Raw genomic sequence first — 19,429 nt, 5'->3', positions numbered from 1 at the left:
CTGTCAACCAGGTTTCGGCTGAATCCGTCCGTAAAGATATCCTGCTCACAGGCAGACAAACAGACAGAGGGGGGAGGGGGAAACAAAACCTCCATCCACCTCAATGGTGGAGGTAACTACAAGGCATCTGAAAATGCAAAGGCCATCAGCATTTGCTTTGCATTCAGACGTCTTTTTCATCGTCATGGTAAACATGACAAAAATAGCTAAAATAATTAAAAAAAAAAAAAATTTTTTAGGTGACCATGCTCTTAAAAAGCAATAAGCTTCAGTGACTCAATCTGCAAACCCTGCTCAAATTTCAAGTCAACCAGATGGAAATTAACGATTCTGTGACCTTGACCTCAAAACAATCAGCTTCTCATGTTTTATTGGTGAACCAATTCAGTAATACAATAAGCAAACCCTGTTCAAATTTCAAGTTAATTGGATGGAAATTGCTAATTTAATGCGACCAACACACCGTTTGATCTAAAAACAAATTAATTTTTTTTTTTTTTAATCGGCTGATCAAGAAAAATATAAAAACAAAACGTACCTTTTGACCAAATTAACATGTTCTTCATATTTCTCATAAAGCTTTGTTGAAAATTTTATGACAAAAGCTCAAATGGTTACAACGCACGCACAATTCCAACTGCAGAATTAAAGACAAGTACAATAATGAAGGAAATTTCCATTTTATTGAGCAAAGAGGATTCACCAACGTTTATATGGAAAAAATTTCCACGTCCTGTGGAAGAGAGGGAGACCCAGTCAAAATCCCCAAAACACTGTTGCAAGTCTCAGAAGTGAACCAGGCTATCCTACAACCAGGGTCAATGTGCACAGGGGTAATCTTCAACGGTCAGCAAACCTTTGACATTAATGACAGTTTTAAACAAAATATTTGACAGTGAAGCTATTTTGTTCAATGGGATTTTAAATGGAAATCTGACCTCAACTTTAATATCAGCAATAGTCCAGTGTAGCTCTTCCAATCGGAAGCTTTAGGCATTTTGCAATCAACAATACCATCACTGGTGCAGGGGTTGTGAAATGCTTGCTCATCAACTGCCACAAAATATTAAATGGTCACAGGAAAAATCAAGAAACCACAAATTACTCCACAACACCCAAGTCACAGGTCATTTCTCTTCTTCACCAATCAAGACCAAGGAGTTTTACTGAACAACCATTTTACCTGCTTGCTTCCTCCCCCCTCCTCTCTCTTGTTCGTTCATTCCTTTAATATTTGTCTGTCAGTTACACCTCGCTCTTCCATGAGCCTTGCTCGTCTAAAGAAAACAAAATCGCACCCGTGTCCGAAAGAAGCGGTTCAGTTTGGCATTTTTCCCCCCATGAAACTGGCAAAGTCTAGAATGAACAAAACCCTTTCGAACCCACTAGAATTATCCTTTGGAATTAAAACACGGGAGGTTATAAAGGTTCGTCTTCATTTTTGATGGACAGAAGGACATAGCCAAACATTGAAGTGGCTTCACCACTTAAAAATAGAAGGAAAGAAAAAAGGACAACAAAAGATAAAAGGAGCATTTATTCTCCATACCACCATGGGCAGGCCCAGAGCACTTAGTTCATCTGCCGGATGAGTCTGTTGATGAGGTTTTCCCTGTTGCCTGCATCGCCACCTTCCACAAAATGATTTGTCTTCTTGCGCATCCCACCATGTGGTGCTGACAACTTGAATGGCCACAGGAAGTTGTTGGCAGCCTTGAAAGTCTTGCCAGTCGTGAAGATCTCGTGAATCAGATCTTCCATGCAGATGATGCCATAGCGACCTGCAGAATGAGTCATGACATGTATATGTCACATAGGAGCTATGACGTCAATCCCCAAACCCAGGCAAAATCAAAAAAAAAAATAAACGAGCTGTCACATTATAACTGCCGTCTGGGGGTGATGACTGCGGGTACCACAAGCAGTCCTGCTTTGATCGGACAAGTGACACATGACGTCCTCTTAAAAAAAAAAAAAAAAAAAAAAAAAAAAAAAAAAAGATTCAAAATTGGATTTTAACATATTCAATGAAACGGAAGTGAGAAAAATAAAATTACTACTAGACTGCACGACTGATGACTTTTGAATTATCAAGCTATATTCAGAAACACTCTGATCGTGTGCGTGAAGTTTCACATCGATCTTGTAGGCCGTTCTGGAGCAGCGAAATTGTAATGTTTATTGGCGCTGAGGAAGCGCCTTTAGCGATTGACTTCCAGCCAGTGTAACGCTAATTCCTGTCACAGGAATTCTGAGATCATATAAGTGGGCGTGGCAGTTCCTGATTGGTTCGTGTTGGGGAACGCCTTCTCGCTGCCGACGTGACGTAAATTCGCGCACGCGCACTGGTGATTGGCGCCGAGGAAGCGCCTCTAGCGAATGACTTCCAGCCAGTGTAACGCTAATTCCTGTCACAGGAATTCTGAGATCATATAAGTGGGCGTGGCAGTTCCTGATTGGTTCGTGTTGGGGAACGCCTTCTCGCTGCCGACGTGACGTAAATTCGCGCACGCGCACTGGTGAAGCTTACTCGATCTTACTCGATCCCATATTACATGTACTTTCATTGCATACAAATTATACTTCCTCCTAGAAATTCCATGTCCGAACCTCAGCGCAATCCAAGAGGATTCACTTGTTCTTTTCGAAATAATTAAAACATTCTAGCTGACGGACCGTGCGACCGATCATGTTCAAATTTTAAATGTGTATTCCACTTGACGACTCGATCCAATTTGTATCGTTTGACTTCAATAGCTCAAGCCTTTCCAAAAAAACAAAACAAATCAAGCAATTAAATAAATATGGCTGCCAGAACATGCTGTTGCGATAGAGAAGCTGATGGAAAACGTGAAAGATGAGGAAGTTGTTGTGGGAGGAGACCTAAATGGACATGTGGGAAGGGGTATGGACGGTTTTGAGGGAGTTCATGGGGGTTACGGATATGGTGTGAGAAATGGAGAAGGTGAAAGGATTTTGGAGTTTGCTGATGGAGCCGATTAGTTAATTTGTAACACTCAGTTCCAGAAAGAGGATAATAAGCTTGTTACATACACGTCAGGTGGGTCGACGACAACCGTTGACGACCTGATGGTGCGTAGGCGAGATAGGGGGCACCTCCGGGACACAAAGGTGATCCCGGGGGAGGAGGCTGTTTCACAGCACCACTTGGTTGTCTGCGACATAAGAGTGGAAGGTGCGAGGAGAGCTCGGCGGGTGAAGTACCAACCGAGAATGAAGGTCGTGGAGGTTGAAAGAGGTGACAGTAAGGGAGGCATTAAAAGAGAGGCTAAGTAAGGTAGAGGATGATGTTATTGAGCTTGAAAGTGGTTGGATGTCAATGAAAGATAGTCGGTTGGGAGCCGTTGGTGAAGCATGTGGATGGACAAAAAGGACCACCGAGGCACTCGGAAACATGGTGGTGGGATGATGAAGTTGGAAAGAGGATTAACGAGAAGAGGAAGAAGTTCAAGGAGTGGCAGAAGGCGAAGGGTACGGGAGCAGAAAAAGCAGAGCATGAAAGTTAGAAGGCAGCAAAGAAGGCTGCAAAGAAAGAGGTTGCAAAGGCGTAGGAGGCATGTAGGAAAATGTTCGGAGCACGCTTGGATTCGGAAGAGGGTCAGAGAGCGGTATTCAGGATTGGAAAGCAGATAGCAAAAGAGAGGTGTGATGTGATGGGGGTGAGTTGCTTGAAGGATGAAGTGGGACAAATCGTTGTGGACCCAGATGGAATTAAAGGAAGATGGAAAAGATAAATGGAAATGCTGTTGAATACAGAGAATGAATGGGATGGCAACATAGAGAGTAACCCAGTTTTAGGACCGGCAGAGAAGATAACTGAGAAGGAAGTTGAGGAAGCGATAAAAGCAATGAAGAGTAGAAAAGCGGGAGGGCCGACGGGAGTTGTAGGAGATATGTTGAAGGCAGCAGGAAGTTGGGGTGTGAAGAGAATGACAGAGATCTGTAATCTGGTGGTGCAAGAAGGCCGCATTCCAGTGGCTTGGGAACTGAGTACCCTCGTCCCTCTATACAAGGGAAAGGTGACCCTCTGGAGTGTGGCTCGTACCGAGCGATAAAGTTATTGGAGCATGGAATGAAGGTATTGGAAAGTGTGTTGGAGAGGAGGATAAGGAAGAAGGTGAAGATCGAAGAAATGCAGTTTGGATTTATACCAGGAAGAGGAACGACAGACACGCTCTTTATTGTGAGGCAGTTGCAGAAGTACATGGAGAAGAGGAAGAAGTTGTTCCTTGGGTTTGTTGATCTGGAGAAAGCATTCGATAGGGTTCCACACGAAGTATTGACATGGGCATTGAGGAAGTTAGGAGTGGAGGAATGGTTGATCAGAGTAGTGATGGCAATGTACAAAAGAGCACGCACAGCTGTAAGGACGAAGGACGGGAACAGTGGTGAGTTTGAGGTGAAGGTGGGAGTGCATCGGGGTCGGTACTAAGTCCACTGCTATTTGTAGCTGTGATGGAGGTGCTGGCTCAGAACGTAAAGGAGGGTTTACCGTGGGAGTTGTTGTATGCAGATGATCTGGTGTTGATTGCGGAAAGTATGGATGGACTGAAGGAAAAGATGAACAAGTGGAAGGAATGTATGGAGACAAAAGGTCTGAAGGTGAATATCGGAGGGACGAAGGTGATGGCGGGTGGTAGAGGATGTGGTGGGGTGGAAGGTGGCCGTGTGCTGTGTGCAGGAAGGGTGTCGGAGTGAACTCCATTCAATGTACAATGTGCGCCGAGTGGGTTCATCAAAAATGTAGTGGTCTGAGAGGGTCATTAACCAGTGTGGCAGCTACATTCAAATGTAAGGTGTGCACAGAGGGAGCTGCAGATGGAGGAAATGTTGAGTTGGATCTTGGAGACGGCGTGAAGCTGGAAGGTGTGAAAACATTTTGCTACCTCGGAGACATGCTGAATGGAGAAGGTGGATCAGACTCGGCAACGGTTGCTAGAGTGAGATGTGCGTGGAGGAAGTTTTGGGAACTGAGTGGCGTGCTGATGGGGGGAGTGTCGTTGAGGCTGAAGGGAGGGGTGTATGCTGCATGTGTGGGAAGTGTTATGATTTATGGGAGCGAGACATGGGTAATGAACGTAGGGCAGCAACGAGGGCTGGAGGGGGTGGGGATGCGGGTGGTTCGGTGGATGTGCGGAGTGTTATTGGGAGGGAGGAAGACAAATGATGAATTGCGAAAGATGCTGGGAATGGAGCCTGTGATTGATGCTGTGAAGAGGAACAGATTGAGATCGTTTGGTCATGTGTTGAGGAAGGATGAAAGTGACTGGTTGAGAAGAGTGATGGAAATGAATGTAGAAGGAAGTAGAGGACGGGGAAGACCGAGAAAGACTTGGCTAAAGATGGTGGAAGAAGAAATGTGGGCAAGGGGGTTAACAAGGAGAGATGCAGAAAATAGGGCAAAATGGAGAAGATTGTCATGGGGACTGCAATGCTAACCCCCGCTCTAGCAGGGAAAATGGCCTTAAAATGCATGTTGTTGTTGTTGTGTTGTTGTGCCAGAACATGGGTCTGATCAGGATGAAATTAAAAACTTATATTCCCCTTAACTGTTCGATCATAATTGTGAAGTTTCACATCGATCAATGAAGCCATTCAAGAAACAAGTTTTTTAAGATTCTCGTTCAATCCAACATAGCTGTCAAACCATGTGACATGAATTATTCGGGAACGCTATGGTATCCCCAATGCATGGGGAATACGTGTGTGAAGCTTCCACTCAATCTGTCGACATTCTGGAGGAGTTTAATTTTTAAAGGTTTATTCTTCAAAAAAATCTTGCCAGTCGTGAAGGAAACAAATTAGTCCTACACTGGATTATTAGTCCAAACAAATGCTCAATAATTATCGTGAAGAACTACTGATACTATCTAAAATGTAACTATATGAGTCACAAGGCACTACCTGCCCTCGTAAGCAAGTGCAGACGCATGCTCTGTACATTGCCTGACAAGCCAACATCACATGCCATGCCATGATGATTTTATGCAGGTCAAGACTGTCTATAAAAGCCCTGCTCTAATGCTAATTTTTGGCAGATGTGCACACGTTGAAAGGTCGTGTGTTGAGGGTCATTTATACAGCCATGTCTCCAAGGAGTGTCCTTGACCATAAAAAGCTTCCTTGTTTGAATTGGGACAATGTTGCTTCATGGTCCGATTCGTTGCAAGATGGCAGAGCAATGTCCTCTTCATCGCTCATGCTCGCAAAGGTGAACCATTGCAGTCGATATTTGATTTACCACCTACAGGACTATTGCTACCCATGGATCATAATTCTTTTTGAAGCTTGCATGGCTTTCAGACAGATTCAAGCTTGACATAAGTTCGTCATTGTTGATTGGACGGGGAAAGAGAGTCATCACAAAGCCACGGTATAAATGGAAAATGAGATGAATATAAATGATTTTGTATAAAATAAAATATGGAAATCACGACAGTTGGTGTTTTCTTGAAAGTTCACAGATAAAGATGGCAAAAAAGACCGAGAAAGACTTGGCTAAAGATGGTGGAAGAAGATATGCGGGCAAGGGGGTTAACAAGGGGAGATGCAGAAAATAGGGCAAAATGGAGAAGATTGTCATGGGGACCCGTGAGGCTAACCCCCGCTCTAGCAGGGAAAAGGGCCTCAAAATGCATGTTGTTGTTTGTATTCTTCAAAAAAAAGCGTTACGCCTCGGTCCCCCGTTGGGGAAGTGATGAGAGTTGACAAAGTGGAACACGCAGAAAACATGCTATATGATATGATATTTCGCTCACAAGGGTCAGACAAACATGGAGGCGGCCATCTTGGATTTTGACGTGGCGACCCAATTTTCAATAGCGTTCTTCCTTATGCCTAGATACACCCACACACCAGAAGGTAATTCGCTTATTTTTCAAGATATTTCGCTCACAAGGTTCAGACATATATATGGTGGCGGCCGTCCTGGATTTTGACATGGCGACCCACTTTAGCGGTCTTCCTTATGCCGAGATACACCCACACACCAAATTAGACGATGGTACTTCGCTTATCTTTCAAGATATTCTTCTCACAAGATTCAGACATACATGGCGGCGGCCATCTTGGATTTTGACGTGGCGACCCAATTTTAAACAGCGTTCTTCCGTGTGCCTAGATACACCCACACACCAAATTAGAAGTTGGTACTTCGCTTATTTTTCGAGATATTTCGCTCACAAGGTTCAGACATATATATGGTGGTGGCCATCTTGGATTTTTGATGTGGCAACCCAATTTTCAATAGCGTTCTTCCTTATGGCGAGATACACCCACACACCAAATTAGAAGTTGGTACTTCGCTTATTTTTCAAGATATTCATCTCACAAGTGTCGGACATACATCGTGGCGGCCATCTTGGATTTTGACGTGGCGACTCAATTTTCAATAGCGTTCGTCCTTATGCCGAAATACACCCAAACACCAGATTACAAGTTGGTACTTCGCTTATTTTTCAAGATATTCATCTCACAAGGTTCAGACATACATGGCGGTGGCTATCTTGGATTTTTGATGTGGCAACCCAATTTTCAATAGCGTTCTTCCTTATGCCGAGATACACCCACAAACCAGATTAGAAGTTGGTACTTCGCTTATTTTTCAAGATATGCAGGTTACAAGGTTCAGACATACATGGCATCAGACATACATGGCATCAGACATACATGGCGGCGGCCATCTTGGATTTTGATGTGGCGACCCAATTTTAAACAGCGTTCTTGCTTTTGCCTAGATACACCCACACACCAGATTAGAAGATGGTACTTCGCTTATTTTTCAAGATATTTCGCTCACAATGTTCAGGCATATATATGGTGGTGGCCATCTTGGATTTTGACGTGGCGATCCAATTTTCAAAAGCGTTCTTCCTTATGCCGAGATACACCCACACACCAAATTAGAAGTTGGTACTTTGCTTATTTTTCAAGATATTCATCTCAAGTTTCAGACATACATGGCGGCGGCCATCTTGGCTTTTGACGTGGCGACCCGATTTTAAACAGCGTTCTTCCTTGTGCCTAGATACACCCACACACCAGATTAGACGTTGGTACTTCGCTTATTTTTCGAGATATGCAGGTTACAAGGTTCAGACATACATGGCATCAGACATACATGGCGGCGGCCATCTTGGATTTTGACGTGGGTTGCACCCACACACCAAATTCGAATGCAGTCCTTCGCTTACGCACGCTCTAGCAGGGAAAATCCCCGCTCCCGCTCTAGCAGGGAAAACCCCTGCTCTAGCAGGGAAAATGGCCTTAAAATGCATGTTGTTTGTATTCTTCAAAAAACAAGTACAAAAAGTTTTAATTAAAACAAAAGCCGCGTCGATGTTACACAATGCCTAGATGCAGCTGTGCCTATAACGTCGATGTTATAGGCACAGGACATTCCTATTGATTCGATTACTTGATGTTATTTTTGTGCAAAGTGAAAATATATCTCGGCAATTTTCCGTGTGTGGCGACGAATTTTTAACATATCTCGGCATTTTCCCGTCTGTTATTTCAGGCGGTGTATGACTGACCATGCCGCGATTTAAAATATATATATCTCGGCAATTTCCCGTGTGTGGCGACACGTGAACGAAGCTATGCTCCTCTCTCCACATTATTGTGACGACGTATAAATTAAATATTTCATCGTGACGATCGTCATCAAATGGACGAATTTTTAATATATCTCGGCATTTTCCCGTCTCTTATTTCGGGCGGTGTATGACTGACCATGCCGCGATTTAAAAAAAATATATCTCAATGGACTTGAAGTTACAGGCCTTTGAGAATTCATTTCGTTCTATAAAGGGCAACTTTCATCGGATTTTCTTCCCGTTTTTTTTCAACCGAGTCTAAAACTATGTTAACGACTGTGAAAAATGAAATGATATGTCGAATTTGATTCGAAATAAAACTGTGTGAGAGAGGAAGACACCACGGGCCTACAAAACAGGCCTCAAAGCTATGCGAGTTAATAAAATGGTGGATATTTGTTTATATGAAGGCTCTCCCAGAATGGGTGGAGCTATGGTTCCCAGAATGGGTGGAGCTTTGAGGTTTTGTCTTCTCTGCAAGAAGAACAAGAAGAACAAGAAGAACAAGAACAACAACAGCAGAGGGCACTCTATGACCAGCGTCTGCGACACGGCTAAAAAAAAAATCAGTTGCCAAACCATGTGACCGAAGACGTCATGAATGCAGAACGTTTTGTTTGTTATGGGTCGGCGATCATGCCTGTAAAGTTTTGCCTCAATCTGCTCAGCCGTTTCAGAGGAGAAGAGTTTTTAATGGCATTATCATTATGTTCAATCCAATACAGCTGCCGAAGCACGTGATCGATGACGCCACCAATTTTTTTTTCTCGACCAGTTTATCCCGAGATCACGCTCAAGAAATTTCATACTGATCGATCAAGCTTTCTGCTTATCGAATTATGATGTCATCGTTGATATGTTTTTCCCCATAAAGAGTACTATACAATGAGCAATGTTTCAATTTTTTGCATAGAGTGGTTTCGGAGATATAGAGGGGCAAAGTTTTTAGGTTTTTCCAAGATGGCGCCCATACCACGAGACCTATTACGTCATAATTAGCATTGAAAAAAATTCTACAGGTGGAGCCACTTATTTGGTGAAAATTGTCAATTGGACCAACGATTGCAGAGAAAATTAATTTTAAAGGGAATAAATGCGCAAAATCGTGGCGGAAGAATAATAAGAACAAAAACAATAGGTATGGTACCACAGACTAAAAGGCATATGGTACCCGAATAAAATAGTCTCACAGGTAGGAACACTGGTATCTAGACATCACTGTTCCAGCAAGATTACAACTCACCGAGACAGCGCTCAACCAGCATGTTCTCAGTAAGTGCAATGCGCTGCTTACGAATCTTGCCATAGCCACGTTTGTAGATCAGCTCACGAACCGATTTGAGATTGGGGTAGCTGTTGTGTGGTGGCAGAAATAAATAATAAAACACAGTATGTAACACCTTTCAAGTAGAAACATCTTGCCCTCTTCCCACAAAACTCACCCCCAGGCAATGAACGGTTCTGCAATGCGCAGCATGTTTATAGAGGCCTTGTTGAGACGGACAAAAACTCCATTGAAGATCTGGCGGAGGCGCATGAGTTGGAGGACTTTCCTTGGCTTCGGTGCCACCTGGTTGATACTGGCAAGGATCAGCATGCCAAGTGTGTAATGAGGATGGGACATGAAGGTAATGGGGGAGGGGGAGAGGGAGAGGGAAAATAAAATAAAATAAGAAACAATAAAATAATAGGATATCGTAAATACCATTTTCGAATACCTCCTTAGCATCGATCCAGCCAGATCAATTTTTATTTTTTTCCCTACGGTAATGTTTTTATTAGTCCAAACAATACCATCTTAAATGTACAACTAACTATACGAGTCACAAGGCACTACCTGCCCTCGTAGGCAAGTGCAGACGCATGCTCTGTACATTGCCTGACAAGCCAACATCACACGTGTGTGCTGTGCTGGTGATGATGATGATTTTATGCAGGTCAAGACTGTCTATAAAAGCCCTGCTCTAATGCTAATTTTTGGCAGATGTGCACACGTTGAAAGGTCGTGTGTTGAGGGTCATTTATACAGCCATGTCTCCAAGGAGTGTCCTTGACCCTAAAAAGCTTCCTTGTTTGAATTGGGAGTGTTGCTTCATGGTCCGATTCGTTGCAAGATGGCAGAGCAATGTCCTCTTCATCGCTCATGCTCGCAAAGGTGAACCATTGCAGTCGATATTTGATTTACCACCTACAGGACTATTGCTACCCATGGATCATAATTCTTTTTGAAGCTTGCATGGCTTTCAGACAGTTTCAAGCTTGACATATAAGAGTTCGTCATTGTTGATTGGATGGGGAAAGAGAGTCATCACAAAGCCATATATCACATCACATAAATGATTTTGTATAAAATAAAATATGTGAATCACGACAGTTGGTGTTTTCTTGAAAGTTCACAGATAAAGATGGCAAGTGGCCCATACTTTGGTCATAGAAGCTTCGGAATAGCGGTAACATATATTTTGTGACACTAATTAAAATCAATATGGGGGACTCCAAAATGGGACATACAGATTTGTACTCACCCTCTGATGCGAATAACGAACGCAAGTCGAGGCTCGGCGGGCACGTAGAAGTTTCCTACCCTGCGAGCCATTCGTGACATTCTGACCTCAGAGCGTTCCTTCTGCTGATACTCTTTCATGTACCGTTGGGCGCGATGCCGCATCACCATCTGCTTTGCACGGCGTTGCTACGCAGGTAGAAATGCAATGCAATATGGTTGTGGAAAAAAAGTAAAAATTCCTGTCCACTTGTCTTTGCTCTACCCATACAAATAAATGTTAAAAAAAGAAAGAAAAAAAGACGCAACTACTATTACACCCTCGTGTACCCTCTCGCTTGAGTACAACCAGGAAGACAATGAAGTACTCACCTTCTCAATTTGCAGCTTCTCTCGCAAGCGCCGCTCCCGAGCCTTCTGGTATGCATTTCTGCGTTTCTGCAATGACTCCGGAACTTTGGGCAGCTTCTTCTTCAAAGTTGCTTCCTTGGTCTTTTTCTTACCAGACAGAGTCGCCTTTTTGGCTTTTGCGGCTTTTGCTATCTTTTTGGGTTTCGCCACCTTTGTGAGCTTCTCTTTTGATTTGGGGTCAATTTTGGCTTTTTTGACCTTTCTCCTTTCATCTTTCAGTTCAGACTTTGCTTGGCGTTTGCGGCTACTCAACCGCTTCAGGCTGGTTTGTAAAATTTTTTGCTCGGCCAATCTCCTAACCTTCACTCGAGCCTTTGCAGCAGCAGCTACCGCTTGCTTCCTCCCCAGAGGCACCGCTACCACATTGCCCGCCTTGGCTTGGGCTTTCGGTGCAGCTGGCTTGGTATCTTTGCCTTTTGCCTTCGCAGAAGACTGGGATGCCGAATCCGTGCCCTTTTTTGTTGGCGGTGATGCCACCTTTTTTCTGTGAACAAAAAAACAGGATGAACACCAATTAAACGGATCGAAAAGCAAAGCTGCTCGACATCTCGGACAGCATTTAGATAAAGTACAAACTCCTATGCATCCTTGCAATATGAACAAGGGAAATACAAGCACAGCAAAAGACTTTGAACTAAATCCAGAGCTTAACCCACCAACATGGTAGTTCACAAGACCATTACACTACAGCGGCACCTATCAACATGTGATATGGACACTTCTCTCAAGTATCACCATCTTTGGCTGTTCGTTCCACAACACAATTGAAGATACGAACAAATGTCACACCTGATCATCATAAACACTCCAAAGACTGTTGCAGCTGGCTGACATTCAAATGACAACAAATCCCAAATGATTTAATGGCTGACAGCAGAATATTTAGCATTTCAAGGATCAGGAGGAGCTTGGATATACAGAACATTATCACATCAGCATATTTTGATATGGTTAACATTACTGTTAAAATGAACACTGTACGGGATTTTAACCTGGTGTCATCCATTGTTCCCAAGAGAAGTGCTGAGATCTGTAGGCCAAACAGGATAACTTGGATGGAATCAATGGAAAGTTGATCTAAGTTTAGAAGCTGCCATGGGAACTAAGGAGAAGCTGACATTTCAGGTGAAGAGGTGGTATACAACAACAACAACAACAACAGGAATTTTAAGGCCATTTCCCCCACTAGACTGGAGGAAGTTTCCTTCACTAGAGCTAGTGAAGAGGTTGTATGAATAATAATAATATTTCAAACCAACAAACGGCAGCTTCTCCAACTTTGTATTAATTCCATTGTTGACCGAGCGAAACAAAACAGATCCACATGAGCCTTCACTAGTGGTAAGACTAGTTATTCAAAACAGTTTTGTTTGACGAGTTTCAAATAGTTACTTTGTCCAACTGCATAACCATTGGTCTGTTTAATAAAATGGTATACTGCACTCTCAAACTCAACTTTAAATTTCAAAGCACCACCAAGTTAAAATAGCAACAGAGTACTCAAGGGGGGTAAAAATGGTTATTCCGATCTCATTCAAGATGGGAAAGCCTGGTGTTGGGCTAGCGGCTAGGGTGTCGGCTTAGGATCCAAGGATCCTGGGTTCGAATCCCGGTCGATTGCTGAATTAACGCCAGGGGGGTTGACTCAGCCTGTCATCCTTCCGAGGTCGGCTAATTGAGTACCAGTTCACTGGTAATTCCCTGTTTGTCGTTAAAGGCGGCAAAAAGGGTTGGCGTCAGGAAGGGCATCCGGCCGTAAAACATTGCTTCAAAAAGGGGACCGAAAAACAACAACAACCACGGTTCCCGAAAAAGGCCAACCCCCGCTTTGTGGGGAAAAATGGCCTCTAAAGGTGGTTATTATATATTTTATTATATTCAAGATGGGAAAGCTGGTCTGGCATGCATCACCAAAACATTTGACTCAGATAAATAAATAAATGTGGCTTTCAGACAAGTTTGCTTGACATAATAATTCGTCATGATTGATTGGACGGGGAAAGATAATCATCATTAAGCCACGTGTAAGGGGAAAGGTACGAACAAAGACAATAAGAAAAATAAACAATCTCTGCTAAAACCCCACATTGATCACAAATAAATAAATATGTAAAATTATAGACCAAGCCAGACAAGGTGGCAGCCCCTTCCCTCTCCGCATAGCTTGATGAAATCACAAGCTGGTCCAACAGTCTCTCTGGAGGGACCATCATGCAACCCCTCAACCCTCAATCTACTTTCTTAGGCTGGTAAAAAAAAAATTCCAGTTTATCATCGCCACCCGTCCCATAAAAAAAATATATATATATTTTTGCTCGCGAAGTCAGTAAAATCCGTTCCCGCTCAGTGGAACAAGTTCGAATTTTGTATGTGCTCGCATACTGTCTGAGCCAAGTTCCATGTGCGTGAGTTTGACAGAAAATGCCGTTCGTTGTTTGCCAAATTCGGCGAACGTCCAGTGTTCTAAAGGCCTGGGTTGGTGTCAAAGTGCCAGAAAATATCACTCTAGAGTCTAGACGAACTGTAGTACGAGCTCGTGTCGGGAACGCTTGATGGTAAGAAATATAACCGTTTTAATGTACGTTGTTGTTGTTGAATATTTAGTGTGTGCGGGTTTTCCCTTTTCCCCCTCACTCGCCATTTACGTGGACCGCAAGGTTTAGCTTCTGATAAATGTCAGGTTCACTATGTTTTTTCATTCAAAATCATGGTAGATTAGCAAACCTATACATTTTTGGAAACGTTATTACATGGAAAATCTGAAAATCAATGTTTACATTTGCCAATTCCGACCAATTCGATTCGACCAATTCGACCAATCGCTTCGATCGACCATTCGACCAATTCATCGAATTCGATTCGATCGACCATTCGACCAATTCGATTTGCCAATCAATTTGACCGACCTTTGCTTGTGTGGAACGGACTGTGAAAACGATGCGGACTATATTGTCGGATACGACACACAGGACAGTGATGACGAACTCTAAATGGCATATTCTGTAATCGTGTATGTTTGATGCCATTGAGTGCCTGTGTATATTTTGTCATTGACTGCCTATGTAGATGTGAAGTTATACTGACTGCATGTGTATATATGATTTTGCTGACTGCCTGTGTATGTTTGGTGATATGAATTATTGTGACACATTTTGATGTTAACTGCCTGTACAAAATGATAACATGTATTTGATTATGCAACTTATCACGAATATAAAGACAGTATTTTGCAATTCAAAACCTTTGATTCGTGTCTTACCATTCCCCATAGCACTAATTTGATACTTTCATTGGATTCCTTGTCCCTGAAAATATAGGTTTAGTATATTTTAAAAAGTTTTTAGGGTAATTAGAGGCAGAAATAGAACAAAATATGTATTTTAGTGGCCATTTTGAAAATCCAAAATGGCCGCCATACAGGTATCTCTCCAAATGTAAACATTGATTTTTAGTTTCCTTATGCTATAACCTTTCCAAAAATGTATAGGTTTGCTAATCTACCATGATTTTGAACGAAATATAATTTATTGACATAGTGAACCTGACTAAATGGGATGTGTGCTTCCTTATTTTAGGCCAAGTAAAAAAAAACACCTTTAGAGGCCATTTTTCCCCGCAAGCGGGGGTTGGCCTTTTTCGGGAACTGTGGTTGTTGTTGTTTTTCGGTCCCCTACCAAGTGTGTTGTGGTCAAGTAAAAGAAAAAAAATGTTTCTCGTCCCCGCCCGCTTCCTTTTTGGTCGCCGCCTACTTTTATTTACTACTTAATACTATTTTTTTTAAATATATACTTGTTTAAAAAAAAATCGTTTTGCGAAGAAACTCGGTCTAAAACTTGCCGTTTCCCGATCGTATCTTGTGCATTGATGATCTGAACTATTATGGATCCCGCCCTCTAACGGAACTTCCTGGTTAATACATGCTAGGCTTAACGCAGAAACTCTGTGCTAAAGACGGTCAATTCTCGCAGCGGTTGTGCACTGGGCAAGTGCAATTTACGTGTAAAAATCTTGCATTTCATCTATCTATAATTCCAGTAATCTCTGTGTGTTTGTTTGTACGTTTGTTTGTCTGTGACCGCTGTTTCTCGACAACCACGGGTCCGATATACTTTAAACTTGCCAGGTATATTACTGGGGACCCGAGGATGTGCCTTTTCAAGGTTTCATATTAATCGGACAATTACTTACCGAGCTATGTCCAAAAAACGATTCAACCAATCAGAGAGCAGCAAGCTATCGCGTGTGCCGAACGTGGCGGACACACTCTGCCTCGGATGGCACATTTGAGAGCGTATTCATTTATTTCACGTTTGCAAACTATGTTGGCGCTATGTTGGCGTTAAACTATGTTTTAAAACTAATAAAAACCCCGGGGGGATTGTCACTGTACTCGCAAGCCGTTCGCCGTTCGCTTTGGCGTTGCGAATGGACCAAAACATTTCATGCACCAAACCATTTCATGTAAAGCGTTCGCCGTTCGCTTTGGCGTTGCGAATGGACCAAAACATTTCATGGACCAAACCATTTCATGTAAATAGAGGGGGGGATATAATTTTAGATATAGATATAGTACGGGCATGCCCTAGTACTTTTAATGGTACAAATTTGAGTAGGGAATATGACGATATTCGTGTGTGTAAGCATACATACGTTCGTCGACAAAAGTTTTGAAGTCTTGGTTCGCGAGATCAGTTGTAGATGAGAAGCGAACGTTGAACGATCTCTTCGCTAAATTTGCCAGTGGAGAATTTGACGATGGAGATGACATTGGTGATGGATACCAAACAACGAAAGTAAGTTGGCGTCGTGATATAGCGTAATATTTAAGCCATATCAAGATATACATTTTCTAGTGTACTTGTTTTTAAATACTTGGTGCATTAAAAAATCCATATGTAGCTGTAACGCTATACTTGGATGGTCTAGTACTAGTTGTAGTTTCGTGTATTCTGAAGTGTGAATACAGTCAGGCCATAGTCCTACCATATGATGTAGGTTTAATGGTGGGAGGTGGGAGTACAACGCGGGTCTCCAAGTGAGAAGCTAGGTATCTAGGCCCTGTTGTAGTTAATAAAGTAGGCCTAGATTTCTGCATATATTTATTTGCTAATTTGGAAATGAAATTGCAGGCCTTTCGGTAACAATCAACACTGGCATGTTTCACATTACATTGGACAAACTATAGAGTCTTTAAGTCAGCCACAGTGGTCATTCAATTCATGGCAGCCATCTTAGAAAAAAATAGCAAAAAAAATGAAAACAGTAAATAGTAAGGGCCTCCCTCCTCCTTTTTTCAAAAAAGTCCGGACGAGAAACTTTGTTTTTTTTTTTTTACTTGGCCTTATTCATAAAGAATGGTGGGAAATGTTAGACTCCAGTTCTGTTCTAAACTAAAATCTGTCGATATGTCTGTATTTCTAGTTTTCATTCCCAGGTGGTTCAAAATTCCAAACCAAATCCAGACTTGGAAGAAACAGAATTTCAGTACAAAACACTGAATTTGATCTGAGACTGATGAATACTTGCAATTATTAGTTGTGAAAGGAAGTGTGTGTGCGTGTGTGTGTGTGTGTGTGTGTGTGTAGGAGGGGGGGGGGGGGGGGAGGGTGCGCTCATTTTTTCAATGTACAATTTTTCCCCACATTTTTGTTGTTTGTGGCTTGGCTGATAGGTATACAGTATAGTAGACAATATACAAGTATATTTTATAGTGATTTTTCTTTTTCAGGTGTACCAATTGAGGACACCAATGGAGTGGTAAACATCTTAGTGGGAGATAAAAGACTATGACCCATGTTGCAGCTAGAGATTCAACATTGGCAGATGTCATCAATACCCTTGGAAATTTCATTCAGTTCGTTATTACTGTCCTGGATCAGCCAAACCAACAGAAGACCAATGAACATAATGCTTTCGATATGTATGAATGCTATGGCAATAGCTGCTGATATACATGTATGGCAACCGGACATTATTCTTAAAAGCCGAAGTTTTGGTCTACCATTGTGTTGTATCAGCAAATATTAAAAGTAAACAGAACTCAATGTGACATAGGTTTCTTTATTTGAATCGTATCAGTGCGTACATACGAAGGTTTACTGGTTTAGAAATCATAACATGATTCATCATGTATGTCCGATCAAGTATATTTAAGAAAAAAACAGTGCGTTGAATAATCCATTAAAATTTCACTCTGGGGGAAAAAAAAAAAAAAAACCCTCCCTACCTACCCACTTAAAAAAAAAAAAAAGTGATGATAAACAGGAAATGTTTTTTAACCAGCCATAGCTTCAGTCATTCAAACTCCTGGGTCTCACCATCAGCCGTGAACTTTCTTGGGCAAACCACATTTCAAAGTTGACCTCTAAAGCCAGATGCCGACCACTGGTCATCCTCCCACGTACAAAGTCCTTCCTTGGCACACCTGAAATCCTATCCACCTCCAAGCCGCAGATCGATAGTACTGCTCTCACCTCTGGGCTGCTCCCCTGCTTCACATCTTACTCAGCCCGACGCAGTGGAAAGCAAGGCTTTCAATATTATTGGAATCGCTCGCGATGAAGCTGTGTCTATGGGCCTATCACTTCGCCATCACAGACAGGCCAGTGGTCTCTCTGTCTTCTACCGACCCTTTCCTGGTCTTGCACCCTCTGCTCCTTCTGGGCTTTGAACCCATCCCCAGGTTTCTGCAGGCCACACGTGGTCACCTGCAAACCCCTCGCCTCCACTCATTCTTCCTCCCTCACCCCTTGTGGAACAAGTAACACATTCTCTCATTCTTCCCTGCAGGTCTTCAGATCATCCCCCATCCAAAACCATGCTCTTTTCTACCCACACTAACCCTCCTCAAGCCCACCTCTTTCAAAATTTCCAGTTTTTCCTTCCTGAGAGTTTGCTTCTGTATCCATCTTGTCCACCACGTGTGTCCTCCCCTCCCAACCATTTCTCCACATTTCTATTTGTACAAGTTTCCCTATATTTTGTCCATCAACCCGGCTGTGTTAGTTGAGCAAGGAGAAGTTTGGCCCATACGCCCCCATCTCGTTATACCGGTCCTTTAGTTATGTTACCTCCTGATCCCTTAGATGTTCGAGCTCACCCACGAACCTCAACCCGCTTTCCCATCACGAAACTCGAGGAACAAAAATAAATAAATAAAAACTTAAAATTTCCGTCGATTATATCCAAAATGTTATCGACGTGTTCGGTACAATAACACCCTTCAGATTGTCACATTTACTCGCGCATTCATTAAACAATCGAATACACCAACGCTTTAAAACCCAAGTGCAGTAAACACGCTACACCAGGTAAAGAAAGGAGGCGAAATATTAAAATAATAGGCCGCCATTCCAAAGGCTGCTTAAATACCACAGGTTATGAACAACGCAGGGTAACGCAAGCAAAAGACAAGGCTATCGAAGTACATAGATGTTTCTACAGTTGGAATAAATAAGAGAAGAACAAATTATGAACAACAGAACGTGGATGGTAACAGATTTGAGGAAGCACAATGCCAATTACAACTCACGCCGCGTCCGCCATGGCACCGGAAAAAGAATTCGGCGCATGCGCACTCGGCCTAAATGGCAAATGCCCACGTCTCGATTCCCCAATGGCGATATTTTAATTGTCTTTTCAACGTTTATTATTAAAATTTCATGGATTTTATAACTTTTAAAAGACAAATACGTCATATAACGCAACGTTTGGGTTTGAATTTCATTTTATAATAGATCGAGAGGATCGCTTGACATATTAGGGGGGCAATGGTTTTTACACGCCGAGCTGAATGATACACCAAATATTATTTTTTCGATCTGATCTGATGTTCTCACATTGAACAAAAGTAACGTGCAGGACAAAGACATGGGTAGTCATCGATGTACTTGAATAC

At 42.4% G+C, this 19,429-nt stretch overlaps 1 protein-coding gene across 2 annotated transcripts; it reads right to left on the bottom strand.

Annotated features, from left to right (window-relative positions):
- Positions 1-664: 664 nt before the first annotated feature.
- RPL7 (ribosomal protein L7) lies at positions 665-19,146 on the bottom strand. 2 transcript variants are annotated; one of them, XM_068108211.2, is made up of 7 exons: positions 19,064-19,146; positions 11,494-12,016; positions 11,144-11,310; positions 10,061-10,198; positions 9,862-9,971; positions 1,550-1,781; positions 665-733 (listed from the first exon to the last, which is right to left on the bottom strand). In XM_068108211.2, the coding sequence occupies exons 1-6, from the start codon at positions 19,075-19,077 to the stop codon at positions 1,573-1,575; spliced, it is 1,161 nt and encodes a 386-aa protein (XP_067964312.2). In that variant the 5' UTR covers positions 19,078-19,146; the 3' UTR covers positions 665-733; positions 1,550-1,572. The 2 variants fall into 2 exon arrangements, with proteins under 2 accessions (XP_067964312.2, XP_067964311.2); XM_068108210.2 differs by having other exon boundaries at positions 665-1,781; positions 19,064-19,125.
- Between the last annotated feature and the right edge of the window lie 283 nt (positions 19,147-19,429).

Source organism: Myxine glutinosa, chromosome 2 (assembly GCF_964187855.1).
Source record: "Myxine glutinosa chromosome 2, kmMyxGlut1.1, whole genome shotgun sequence".
NCBI classification, from domain to species: Eukaryota; Metazoa; Chordata; class Myxini; order Myxiniformes; family Myxinidae; genus Myxine; species Myxine glutinosa.
Note: the sequence above shows the minus strand (reverse complement) of the source record. Positions and strands in the feature narration are given on the sequence as shown.